General features: G+C 44.2%; 1 protein-coding gene across 2 annotated transcripts in view; it reads right to left on the reverse strand.

Moving 5' to 3' along the window:
• Positions 1-3,071: 3,071 nt before the first annotated feature.
• nrip1b (nuclear receptor interacting protein 1b) overlaps positions 3,072-14,617 on the reverse strand; it is a 37,900-nt gene continuing 26,354 nt past the window's right edge. For both annotated transcript variants that reach the window (XM_079565565.1, XM_079565564.1), the window contains one exon: positions 3,072-8,834. In XM_079565565.1, the coding sequence (XP_079421691.1) occupies positions 4,894-8,421 (3,528 nt within the window). In that variant the 5' untranslated portion in view covers positions 8,422-8,834 and the 3' untranslated portion in view covers positions 3,072-4,893. The remainder of the gene's footprint in view (positions 8,835-14,617) is intronic.

Raw genomic sequence — 14,617 nt, forward strand, 5'->3', positions numbered from 1 at the left:
ATGTCACCATTTGTCATGAAACGTACAGGAAATTAGTGGCTGCGATTCATTTCTGTAGCAACTAGCAAAATGATAAATGGAACACAAGTGAAAGAGAACTGTGTCAAGGGTATGATAATAATAAGGCCCAATCAGTTCAATACTCCTTTTTAATGCAAGAACAAGAAAATCAGGGGTTAGCTCTCTTGACTCAGCAACAATATCCCGAGGTTTATTCCAGGTGGAACCTTTCTGAGTGGAGTTTGAGTGTGCTCCCATGTCTGGATGGGTTTCTGTCTGGATTCCCCGGTTTCCTCCATCAACCCAAAACCTCCATCCACAAGCTGTACCTCTGACCATGAACCTGGCTTCCCGGTCTCCCACTGCCCCTGCCAAGTTGTCTTGAGGAACTGGTCAAATGGAAAGAACACATTTTCCTATGGGGCAATAAAGTCTACAAATACAAATGAAGCTATGATGAGAGATGTAGCCCTGCCACAGAGGGCCAGTATTGCTGGTGGGACAGAGAAGCATACGGACATCAGATTGACATGGCTAGTTTTCCCCAGCCAGTTTGTAAAACATTTACCCTTGTACTTATCTGACATAGCAAATATCATCCATGTTCTTTCAGTGTCAACCAGGATATCTCAAACTGACAGGCTCTTGTGGACTTCAGGGACGCTCCGGCATCATGAATATTACATTATGCATGCACTTCTCTATAGGCTTTTTAAAGCATAATTGTCCTGTACAAATATGGACTACATTTAATAAACTATTACTTATCTATAGGTGGATTGAGTAGCCAAAGTTTTGATCATTTTAAATTATAATTTTACTTAAACATTTATGATTGAAGTAAGAGTAAAATAATTATAATAGTATTATCCAATGAATGTAATCACCTCCACTATGTTGGCTGAGTCAGAATGCAGAATAAGCTTGTGTTGGTCTATTTGAGTAATTATCCTTTCAAAATTCACACTAGGAGCCTGTGGAGAGTAGCAAGGGCCACGATACATAATTGAAAAGAAGCATGTGCGATATTTACTCCAAACCTAAGAAGAATAGTCTTAAACGTGTCATGCTGGGGAAGGGAGGGGGGTGAAACACAGCTGCAGGCCAACAGTTGATCCCATCCCAGGAAACCGGATCAGCAAGGTCACTGCAAGAAGGGGGCGGGCCAAAAGGTCTCGACCCGAGGAGAGGGGAGGGGTTTAGGAACAGACTTCACATCATGAGACAGATCTTCAAACGGAAAGGCCCGTTGGGGGGAGCAGCGAGGTTGAAAAAATAAACGTTCTGACCTGGTTTGTCAAAGCGCAGTTTCCCCAGGTGTTTGGCCCTAACCTCTTTATTGTTGTCTGATGGGAGGTGTGTTCTTGTGAGCTGTGAGAGCTTTGAAACAGGCTATATTTGTAGTGCTTCTCAAGGCAGCGGAACATCTTGGTATCTCAAAGGTCAAGTGTTCTGAATGTTTGTTTTTATCTCGTCCTTGTTGTGACCCTGTAGATGGGTCAACCATTAAGAATAAGATAAGCGTTTGGTGTGATAATGCAAAAAATCCTTGAGCTACTTCAGAATTCTTGTTCAGACTTAATCATCAAAGTGAGAACTAGCTATCATTTTACAATATGATAATAATGTAGGGAATCACACCAACTGGCTCACATTTGGCAACACAGTTAAACAGGGTGAAACTGAACTTAACCCTAGTGAAAACCAAAACTTGTACTTCCAGCGATTTGCACAGAATTTCCTCTTTTACACATTAACTAACTGTACAAGTCACGCCACGCTCCTGTGAAAGTTCCCCAAATGCGCTTAAAAACCTGAGTGTGCGTTTGTTTACATAACATGTAAAGGTCAGAGTTCAAATGGTGGCAGGCAGAAGGGTGATTGAACATCTGTGGGTATATCACATGCACTATGACCTCATGTCGAAAAAAACAACTGGGCTTGACATACATGTAATTCATTGTATTCTAAACCCCCCCCCCCCCCTTTTTTTTTTTTGAGTGTCATTAAATCCAAAATGTTCTTCATAAAATGTTTCCCATTATTCCCCACGATGTTCCCTCAATCCCTCCTAGTGTAATCTGCTTTAGTGTAATTATGATTTTCTTTTGTGAATGACTACACCATTACAACGCCATTAGGTCGCCTTAAGAAGAATGTGCGAAGCCTTGAATTTGTTTTTAGAAGCAATTTAACTATTGTTGTACTTCCCAGACCTTGGCCTTTCGACTTGAGTCATTGGTGGGTGCACAAGCTCTGCAGTTCACATCCTCTCAGCCCTGCACTGCGGGGTCAGGAAATCAAAGAGTAAGCCACAGACAAACAGCCGATTGTCAGGTTCTTACACCTTGACCTGAGTTTAAACTTGTGACTCCCTGCTTCATGTTTGCCACCGCTTCAGCAATCGCAGGAAATCGAGAGGTTAGCTGTGGTTCAGGCCTTGATAAGAATCTTGAAATGGAGAAGTTCGCAGAGGGGAAAGGTTAGCAGAAGTTTAAAGACTGTGTAGTCAGTCATGGGGAGGATTAAATAAAAGGGAAGTCGGGACCTGAGTGGAGGGGGCATGATTTCAAAAGTGCACTGCAGACAAAAAGCTGTCTGTTCGCTGGACTTCATATGCAGGGGAAGTTTAGTTTGAACTTGTCTTCACCTTTAAGAAGCACATTCTAAAATCTAAAAATTGCTTTTCCACATTAATGAAGTCTTTCTGAACTGGGATCTATAATGATGTGACATAAAACTTATTTGGCTACATCTGGTGATCTCCATGTGTCCTTCTGTCCCTTAATGTTTTTCCTGCCTTTGTGAAGTGGACAGGACCAGCTCAGAGGTGAAGGTTTGAGCGAAATACAGGACATCCTCTCCCCACACTTTAATAAAGCCCAGCCCTTTGATTATTCTGTGGCTGCCTTTCTTTGATGTGCCCTTTAATTACAACAATCCCCATCTCCATTGTTGAAATATACCTGTCTTCTATTACAATATTTGCACATAGGAATGCTAACATACTGTATGTGAAAACTACAAAGGAAGAAATCCAAACACAGTCATGCATTTTAGTACTTTATTTTGAAGATATCAGTGCAAATGAACACCCAAAAGAAACATAAAAATGACAATGTACCATGTCTTCACATGAGAAAATGAAACATCTTTTGTTTGTTGCTACAAATGTATTTGTCAGATGCACAATACAGATCTATGATTGTACGTCAGTCCCCCACTAGAGCCCCCAGCTCTTTCACAGAGCTGTTAACCAGTAACAGAAAGGAAAATCACAAAAATATTGAATGCAAGTTTATTTTCACATGTTCGACTGATTTTGCTCAACAGTCAGTGGTTATTTGTCGACTGTTCATACTCTAACGAACGCGCTCTGTGATATAAAAGACCTATATTAAGACTTGACATTGTCCCCAGTCACCAGGAGGGTACACAGGTAGTTCCCATGCGTCTGCATGCAACAGGCAGCAGTGAGGAGTCAGACATTGTTACACAACACAGCGCAGGATAGATTATCATTTACCACATAGACACATGCAAAAAACAAACCAACCAAATGATGGGCATAGCATCCTCTGCCTTTGTATTTACACATGTATGCATATAATTCATATTTACATATCAGGGCATTAAAAACTAGGATTATATCTTTTCTTAAACATTACAAAATAGTCATCTTTCATACTGAAAGTACTATTTACACAAATACAGAATATTTAACCATAGTGAAAATGTATTAATCCAAGAGACATACTTCATATATGTATATGTATTAAAAAGATCACAAGACTTGATGGATAAAGCAGTGTGAATTTAACCCTTACTGAAAATACAGTACAATCAAAATGATGAGCTAGATCCTGAATCCCTCAACACCAAGAAAAGACCGGTGATGCTTTTCTGAGGCAGGAACACATCAGCTGGGCCTGTGGTCATCTCTTTAGCTCATGCAATTCTTTTGACATTTTTGACGATTAGAGTGCCACAAAAAGATGTCCATAAATCACAATATAACTCAATAAGAAATAATCACAACAGCCAGAGCCTCAACGGATAACAACAATGATCATGTACTATCATGCCAGTAAATACTTCTCCAAAAGCACTGAGGTCGATAGTGCAAACTCGGGATGCATCATAACGGTGAGGAAAATGAAATGTATAAATGAGGCCACATGCTCAAGTAGTGCTGGTAGAACCAGTATGGTAAGATAACCTGTCAGATGCTGCAGCCTTTAACTGTTGCTCTAGAAACCTGTTTACACACACGCTGACCCATCTGCTTCAAGCTGCACAAACTGCACACATTACCCTGAATTTGCACTGTCGAATATTGCCCTTTCAAATTCATTTGAAATAAAGCACACGGCATATCATATCCATGCAAACCTCTGATGGTGTGTTCAGCCATAACGCTCACTTTGGATCTTGATGAGAAGTGTAAAGACCCTTCTGAAGCTACTGCAGCGTATCAAAAGTCCTCCTTTTAATCAGTCTCACATTGTTTTTACAGATTATTGTGATGGTTTGAAATCCCCACATCTCAGAACATTTAATGCAGTGGCTATCAGAATAACAAAGACAAATGCACTAGATTACAAAAACTGGGTAAATAGTAATAAAAAACCTGATTTTAAAAGAAGGATTTTTGTTACTGCCAGAGCAATGCTTTACTTAGAAAAATGGTAAAAACAACTGATTTATAGATTTCAATGAATTAACATTTGTGGAGACCATGGCCATATTGTATTGAACTTAAGAGGCAATGCAAGTATGCAATTGCATATATAAACAAAAGCAATTGTTGTAGTTTGTCTCATCAAACCAATTTGGCAAGTCGTTATAAAAAGAGAAGTCCTGTATAGTCATGTTATAACAGTTTAAAAACCTCTATTCAGATGATTGGCTCAGCCCTTGGCTCTTATGGCTGTGCTTGTCATTGTGGGGAGGTGATTGGGGGTAGGAGCTGTGTTCATAAGCATGCAGGTCACTGATTGGCTCCTCTTTGACTCGGACCACAGGCTGGGTGCCTTCAGCCTGCTCCTTCATGTCTTTTCTGAGTTGGAGACTGCCCTTCTGCAGCATGTAGTAGAGAATTGGGTTGGAGCGAGACAGGCGTGGAGAGTCTGGGTTAGAATCACAATCCTCATCCTCCTTCTCAGGACCACTCCAACGGCTCGGGCTCTCAGGCTCCTTTTTCACCAATGTGGGCGTGTCCCGTTTTTGTGAGATGGGCCATGAAGCTGTCTGGTGGCCCCACTGGGTTCGACTGGACCCATCCCCTGCAGGTGGGGTGGGCAGTGCTCTGAGATGTCCTTGGGGCCCAGAGCTGAGGGGTCCATGTGAGTGCCAGCCTGGCAGGTTCAGGAAGTTGTGATTGTGAGCAGACTGACTGTGAATATTGCCGTTAGCTTTACCATTGGCCTGCAAAACAGAAGGGCTCGGTGCTGCTCTGGACTGTTGGGACAACTCTTTCAAGCAGTTGTCCGACAAAAGCAACTGTTTGAGCACATTGAAGCCCCGGCTCTCTCTACTCAGAGTCTCATTCGGAGGGCTTCTTTGAGGAGCTTCCTGTGCTTTCGGACTTCTCTGCAGATTCAACTCCTCCTGAACTCCAGGAGAAGCAAAACCCAGGTTGCAATGTTCCCCTGCTCTAGGAGAGTTGCTATTGTTCAAACTGTCCATTCGCTCAGAGCAAAGACGCCTTTTTTTGGGACTTGGGCTTGGGTAGTCTCTCTGCTCCTCTTTCACCTGTTTGAGCTGTGGCTCCACCTGCACAGCGGCATTCGTGTAATAAGTGGCAGTTTGTTGCTTAAGCAGCTGGCTGAGAAGGCCATATTTGGCAATGACCTCTGCAGGCCGGGGCTCTGTTTTTAGGTCTGGCTGATGATAATCAGACAAAGGGCTATTCTTCTCAGAACTTAGTCTTTTTCTGCTGTTCAGTTCATCCAATGTGCCAGACGATTGCCCTTTCTCTTCTAGATGCTCTGTTTTGACCTTTACATCTAAAACGGGTTCATTGGAGCTGTCACACATGATGGAGGCACCGGGACTCTTATCATTATGGCCTCCAGTCACCTCCACGCTCCTCCGACCATTCCCACTCGGCCTGTCTTTGCGGCTGGGTGTAGAGGAGGCTGAACCATTTCCAAGGAGCAGCTGTAAGACAGTGCGCCTCTCCAGAAGGTTTTCAATTTGGGAAGAGGGCGGTGTGGACTCCTTATGGCTATAAGGGGTAGTGCTGCCTGAGGGCCCTTCTGACAGAGGGGTACTGGACGTTCGGTTCAATGGGGCATTAAGCCTCTCTAAAAGAGCTAGGGGTCGGTTGTCAGTCTCTGGGGGTTTACTAGAGGGGATGGGAGGAGAAGTAGTGCCACACTGTGCCAGGTTCTGTAAGAGTTTACTGGCACTAAAGCCAGGCTCAGGGGGCTTCTCAACAGGAAATGTTTTGGATTTGCAAAGATCTAATGGACTGGACTGGACATGAGGGGAAGGATAGGAATAAGGGGAGAGGGCACCGCTATGTTCTCGACTAAGGGGGTACAGAGGAAGAGCTGGAGCCACTGGCTGATCAGTTGGGCTGTTTGTTCTATTTTCATCCCAGGGCACCAGAACGTTTGGTTGACTACGAGCCATTGTTGCCATAGTAATGTCAAGAGGCAAATCTTGATTACTAACACCTTTATTTGCCATCTCGTTATTTCTACGCTCAAGAAGGAGCTGCATAAGGGTGAGCTTAGGGTGGGATTTTAAGTCAGGGCTTGGTTCAGGCTCTTTGTGGTTAGTGACCACTGAACCGCATGGTTCTGGTTTCCACTTTTTTATTAAAGACTCTGTTAGTTGGTCAAGGGAAGAGGTAGAGAAAGACAAAGATGAAGAGTTGTTAACAGTAGAAATAGCAGCAGAAGTTGGTGAAAAAGCTGTGGAGGACTGAGCTGAGGGTCGAGGGGAGAAAGCTGCTGGAGCAGAGGAGAGCAGAGATGAGGGAGGGGAGCTGGAAGACAGCGAGGTCGACAGCATATTGGTTTTGGGACTTGTGTTATGGGTACTTGTGCGACTTCTCATCGAGAGGTCAATGGGAGAGCAGCTGGAGTAGGAGCTCTCAGCATCACTGTCTTTAGCTAGACTCCGCTCCTGTATGGAGCACTCACTGTCAGATGCAACTGATGAGGGGCCGCTGGGAGGTAAAACGCCAAACGTGTCCTCCACGTGCCCATTTTTAGTGAGCTGCTTCTGGTTGTGATTATTCAAAAGGAGCAGCAGGAGGCTGCTACATGTCTGGGGAGGACGTGTGGGACGTGAGTCAAAGCCTCTCTTCTCCCTAGGTGGGTGGCTGTGGCTTTGAGAGTGAGTGGGTGGGGAGCTTTGGTTGTGACTACGGAGCAGAGAGGGACTCTGTGGACTTGACAGGTTTGATCGTGGGAGTGTTGTTGTTGATGTACTTGTTGACATACCATTTTGGGTATTTAAGGAGCTTAATGTCTCTGGTGCTCCAGGCAGACTACCTCCCACACTAGGTGGCCTTATATCCTGGCTAAACTGCTGATTTGCCATAGCCGCCAGCCGTTCACTGGCAGATCTTCCAGAGAGTTGGGCTTTAAGCGCATGCTCTCTGGAGTACTGCTGGAGATGGGCCTCACTAGATAACAAAAGAGCCAGCTGACTACAGGCCACACTGGGCTTTGGTGAAGGTGCAGGACTGGAGCGGATTTTCACCATGTTAGCCACTGCCTTGAGACGTTCTGCACAGGACACAGAGTCAGAGGGAGGCGTGGCACTATGAGCAGACCGTGGGGATTCTGAGGGTCGGTCTTGACTATGACCTCTGCGACTGTAAGGCGTGCTGTTATGATTTTGCAGTTTGTTTTTTCTCATTAAACCTTTCAAACGACTTGAAGCTGTACCATACACAGGAAGGGGCTCTTTCTCTGCAGGTGGAGCCTTAGGTGGAGGAGACGCTTCACTTGGGGGTGTATTAGTGTTCTGGGACATGGCTACGTTTTGAAGACGTGAGCTGAAAGACTGCAGTAAAGAGGCCAACAGTGTGCTCTCGCCAGCATGGGGAGACCCCTCCAAGCCTCCATTTTGCATGCCTCCTCCTTGACCATTCATTTCAACTGAAGGAGAGCTTATCCGTTGGCTTGCTGAATCATTCCAGACCCCAGAGCGCAGTAGGCGAGCCTTCTTTAGGTGCTGTGAAGCACCCAGAGAGGGCCCAGCGGCTGGAGCGGTGGGTCCATGATTTAGTGGTCTGCCCCCTTTGTCTACCTGCTGCTGATTGCTGTGGGCAGCCTCAGACCTCCCCCCTACTGTGGCCCCGGGCCCGGCCACCACTGGATGCATCAGTAAACCTTCCAGATAAGTTAGAACAGCTGAATCCTTGTGTGTCTCAGGGCCAGGCTCCTCCCCATGAGTCATGTTCAATACTAGGATCCCCTCGTATAGTTCAGCACGGTGACTGGAAAACAATGTCCACTAGGTCATTTGGGTGACACAGGCATGCACTTCCTGAATACCAAAAAGAGCGTCTGCTGGGTTGAAACAGATGATCTGAAGTGGGCCCAGTCAGCGCAGTGAAGAAACGGCCTCCATGGTTGAAGGCAGTCTGGAGCAGGTGGGCCTCACAGACATTGTCATATGCCTTTAAACACTGTGGGATCCCAGAAGGTCCAGGCTCAGACTTAAGTGAGGAGCAGGAGTGGAGTCAGCAGGATTTCACCACAGAGATGTTGACACATTCCGTGGCTGTAGATGTTTGGGATCTCTGTCCTAGGCCCGGCTGTGGTTCTGCCAGTGGCGCCTTTCAGCTTCGCAGACCGCACATCGGGGACCTATGGGAGTGAGCGATAGGCAGAGGAGAGGGAGGGAGGGATGGAGGGAGAGAAAAGAGAAAGTGTGTGAGAAGCAGGGATTTGCACAGCACTATATCACATTCATTTCAGCACCTTGTCTGCCATCTCTGTTACTTAGCAACATTTCAGATTGACTGCACACGGCTCCTTTTCCCCAGCACTCTCCCCTCTCAGCCACCCAGCACACGACAAATGTAGATTAGAACTGATTGGATCCAAATTGAAAATTCAAGCCCACTACCTTGAAAACATCCAGGTCTTGAGCTATAAGCCCCTCACTGAGATGTCTTTCAAAAGTGAAGGGTCTTATGAGAGCTGTGAATAATTTCTTATGCAGCTTGTCATTTCAGTGGATTATTCCCCCCTACCAACACCACCCCCTGCTCCTTATGCACTTGAGACACAACCTTCTCTATGTACACAAAGAGGGAGCCACCTACAGTCGCTCACTTGCATCTGAGCAGGCATTAAAGCATGCCTGGAACCCTATTATCATGAAGTACATTATGATATATTCTTGTAACTTTATTGTTCAACACAATGCCAGATGCATGTTAATTATTTTTAGCCAATTCTACATAAACAAATGGTTTAACATTGTGTTGACAACATGAAAAGGGCAGAGTGAAATCAAAGTCAAAATGTAAAATGATATAGTTGTATATATTGAGTGTTTTGTGTGGGGATGTGAACTCTGAAGGCTGGGGGAGGGTGGGATAAGGATTGCCTGCACCTGTCACAGCGCACCGCTGTCAGGAGGGCACTGACACTGGGGTGAGCATTGTGCCAGTTGCCATGACAGTGTCAGAAGTGTTGCCCTGAGAGACCTGTGCTCTGAACCCTGTCAGCGTGGTTTCTGTGGATACAGGACACCTCCGACAGTCCTGGCCGTCTCCCATAAAGGTTAATTAATACAGAGTTTCCACCTCGCTTCAGCTGCTGTTCGTGTCCTTTCCTGGTGCCGCTCTCACCTTTGGTGTCCACAGAGTGGACGAACATTGCAGGTCACACACGAGGAGTCCTTGATTATGACAAAAAGCCTTGGCAATACATGTACGTAGTTGGTAGTTTAAATACTTTGGAAGGGTCTACAGTCAGGGCATGAAAACAAACTCCTAATCAGGCAAAAAAAAATCAACCTTGAGGCACCTGACCTAACAATAAAGGCAGTGCGCTGTCACTTTAATGCCACCAAGAAAATGAGCAGGGATTAGAACTGGATTGAACCTGATCAGAGTGCAATTAAGTGTATGCGACTGCGGGAAAACAATCTGGTCTGTTTTCTTCACAGCTTCACAGACTGATGAGATGTTTGAAAATGTGAAGCATGGCATAGCAAATTTCACTTAGATTGGCTCATCAGTGCCAATTACCTGTCAAGGCTATCTTTAAGCTGTTGACCTAAATTTGACAACAACAAAAAGCCAACCTGGTCACACTGGGCCATCTGACGTCTGCTCATGCTAATCTTAGATGCTCAGGATTAGGGCTATTTTCCCGCCAGTAAGCTTAGTGCAATTATAATAGATCGCCCTGCAACACATTGTTTGATTAGCATGGTAAACATGCACATATGTTTACCTTCAACTCAGCTTGGAAACCGTAACTAATATAAGGATTCAGCCCTCAAGATAGTGCGAGAAAATATAAATGGAGAAAGAAATATTGACATGGTTTCAACATGGAAAATGCTGTTAATCTCTTTACTGCTGGCAGTGAACCTTTGGAATTACAGTTGACCTTGTCTGTGTTTTTGCCCAAAGAAACTTCAATAGAGCAGACAAGGCTGCACAGGGACCCAGCACTGAATTCATTTAAATACAACACAGCTACTGCATAGTACTCCATCTCACATAAAGTACAAATAACACTTTCAACAAAGAGGGACCTTCAGGCTCTTCAGAGACATGTATCTCAAAACTCTGCCACAGCGCAAGAAAAAATATGTCCTTTTCAGCAAAATTGCCCTGTTAACAAATAATGACCTTAATATAGGAAAAGCTGTCCTCTATAGCGGGCCCTTAAACCAGAGGGCCCTCCTCTTTTCCCCTCTCACATTGTGTGATCTGTGCATTACTATTACATTATCTTCCCTGGTGTATACATTGTGAATGACCTTACACATCTGTTAACATGTCATCTCATTGGTGGTGGCACCCAAAAAGCCTGACCTCCACCCCATCCCCCACTGTGGGACGCCAGCGCTCCAATGAGCAGCTCTACACTTTCTGTGGTGATTATCCATTATCCTTGACAATGTCAGCCAATGACAGAGCAGGCACAATTCTATCGTGATTTTTACCTCTACAGTAGCCACGCACATATGAGAGAGAGGGCAAGTGACGGGGAGAGGGGGGAGAGCTTCATCATCCCCCCGGCAGCTCCACTCTTCATTTATTTCTGTCTGTCTTGCTCTTCTTGTGCTTAAAGACGGAAACAGGAAAGGTCAGTGCACTCTCAGCCACTTTCTGAGATATGAGGCATTACCAAAGAGTGACATACAGCTGTGCCAATGCAGATGTCATGGATTAGATTTGGACAAGCGACCTTTGCTGGCTCACTAACCTCTAGATTACACACACTATCACCAGCAGACACACATTTTCCCTCCAAGTAGTCCACCAATTTTATCATTTTGAGTTAATGAATGACCTTCACTGTCAGAATTATAATCTATTTAAAATGTATGAGACCAAACAAAAGAATTAAAAAGGGACAGAGCCATAGGAGCACACAGTTTAAGTCAAGGTAATTTGTGCCGCCAAGGCTTTTCCAGTTGATGCAACAGCTGGTGTCCATGCAAAGCTCTGGGCGCTAATAAAAAGTGACAATGCTGCCCAAGTGGTGTGTATTACTAATGTCTGACACCAGCCTGGCAGATGTGTCTTCTGTGCATTTAAGGGGAGTCAAGGTTAAAGGAATTTAAAAGGAGAGGCAAAGCCTAAACACTATTATATCATGTAATCTGCAGCCAGCTCTGCAGCACATACTCAACGGGGTAGCTCACTAACACAGGCAGCGTGACCGCCATTTGTAAATTCAATATGGTCTGACATGATTAAATAAGACAAAACATAAGCTATCTGACCAAAAGCACTTGTTCCAAGTCCTACCCCAGAGAACGAGTGCACCTGAGGAAAGTTGAATTAAAGCACTCTTTCACCTTGAAAGTGGTAAACAAGAGGGCAACATGCTATTGAACAGCGGGAGTGCTCCAACAAGAAAATGTTTCTTTGCAGATAAGTCAATCAGGACAAACTAACACTGAAATGCAATCCACAGCACACGCACCCACACAAAGAGAACTAGGGCACTCTGACCCACTTCTGAGGATGCACTGACCAAACGAGTCGTGCCAAGTGCACACGCCCCCATGTGCTTAGGCAGAGAGCCGTGCACGTACCCCACATGAAGGCAATGTGATAACCAATGCTACAGTCCAGACTCCAGTGCTAATCCATTGGGACAAACCATCTTGCACAGAGTACTTGAATGCGGGGAATAATGTGCATCAAATGAGATGGGACTGGAGCAATAAAGTCCTTGGCCTGCATCTGCCAAGAGATGGCCAACGTGGGGGCAGATTTTAACGGGCTTCATCAGTACAGAGAGTTCTCAGGGTGGAGAGAGAGCGAGGACACACTGATGAGTCATCCGAGCGGTCTGGGCCCAGCTGACTGGTAGTGGGTCTTTCTGAGGAGGTTGCTGAATTGATGATGCTGCCTCTGTACTGTAACGTAAATGCTCGGGCTGCATAGATGTGCTTACCAAAATGTTTGTGTCCATAGTAAATATTTGTGTGCCTTTTCAAAGACCCACCCAAGGGCCATTTCCTGAGCGGCTGAGAATTAGAGCATCAATTAAAAACACACACACACACACACACCCACACACACACTCACAGACACCCATTCCTTCTTAATGAGCCGTAGCCACCATCACTCTATACCTGATTCATTTGTATGGGGCTCTGAGGTAATCTTCCAAAATCGCCTGTCCAAAATGGTGCTCATTTCCCCTGCCGAAACAACACACAGTTTCCATTTGTAAACACAGAGTTAGAAATAGCTACAGCTGATTGCCCAGGGTAAGCGCCAACAGGCAGAGCAAGGCTTTTGAAGCAAACTGCAGCCGTGATGTCTAAAGGGAACAGGCCACGACACAATTGAGATCAAGTATCCCACTGTCGGGCTGCCCTGAAAACCGGATAAAACCGGCTCAAAAACTCTGGCCTTTAATGAATCATTTCCATAATATCCTTGGCATCAGCCTCGAGAAGGCCATCGCAGTGAGTCAGCAAGATGTCTGACTTTATTGGGTTAAAAGAGTACAGTTTCTTTTTGGTACAGTGAGTAATTCAGAATGGTTTGGAGTAAAATGGTTTGTGACAGAGATCAGAGGGACAGAAGAGATGACCATAACACTGATGTCATTTTCCATTTACAAGAGAACTTCATATTCAACTGCATAATACATGTACAGTGGCTTCCTAAAGTTTTTATTTTATTACACAGCTGCCTGATACGAAATAAATCCTCTATTGGTAACATTTTCACGGATTACCTTATAATAATAAAAGGAAAGAAAATCAAATATGACATGAATATTTTGATCCAATACAATATGCAGACTGTTTCCATTTCTGGATGGTGATGTTTTTGATCCTTCATAAAAGTTTAGGTAATTGGTAAATAAATTACATTCATCGATGCAGAAAGGTACAGCCTCATTTGAAAGCTAATGCCTGCAAAACTTGTGTTAAATTTTTGATTGTGTTGCTGCATTTTTGTCTCATTTTGGAAGCGTTTTTGTTGTGTTTTCATAGTTTTTTTGGTTGTGTTTTTGTTGCTTTTTCGTTGTTGTTTTTTTTGTCATTTTTTCATCTGTTTTTTTGTCACTTTTTAGTAATATTAATGTTGATTTTGTGGCATGTTTTTGTTGCTCTTTTATCTTTTCTTGCTTCTTTGTCTTTTTTTGTGGCCTTTTTTCATTGCATTTCATCTTTTTGTCACATTTTTGTCTTTGTTTTTGTTGCTATATTGACACTTTTTTTCCTATAAGCTTTAAGATTTGGGTAATGCCAATGTGCTTGGGGGTTAAGAGGTTAAAATAAACATTATTTGAATCTTATTGGCATCAGGGTTTAACATAATAAGCGTAGTAAATAAAACAAACATTATTTTTTACTTCAGACTGGTTATGTATTTAAAGGGTGTTGCATTACAATCATCACTGCAAACTCCTCAGTGTAATATAAAGTTATGCAGGTCCCACTGCTTGGAAATAGTTAAGTTTTGTTAAAGGGTGAAGTCAAATAGAAGAATGACATAACCGCATTACAATCACCCAACATTCCTCTTTCCATCCTGGCTCCACCTGAGTCAGAACACTATTTAAAGTTGTCCCATTAAAGGCATCTGCTACATCTCTTAGATACATTTAACCCAATAAAGTATAAAACAATTATGTGCAACCTTTTCCGGGAAAATCTCTCGAGCCACACCAATCCAGTTGGCACACCAGCCGAGCTGAACGCATGCCAATGAACAGGAGACTTCAATAAGATTAGCCCTACACCTGATGGCCAGCCCCGCACTTGTGGAGCAAAAGGTGGTGCAACCTACAAACACAGAAACAGCAAAGTTCTCACACAGTTAGTGGTTATAATGCTGTTAATACAAGATTGTGACCTACTTTAGGGGTAGAGAAGACACCTGTTAGCAAAACAGGAAGCCTATCAGAGTCACCTGACAAGTCCCTGA

This window comes from Gobius niger (assembly GCF_951799975.1).
Source record: "Gobius niger genome assembly, chromosome: 11".
Taxonomy (NCBI): domain Eukaryota; kingdom Metazoa; phylum Chordata; class Actinopteri; order Gobiiformes; family Gobiidae; genus Gobius; species Gobius niger.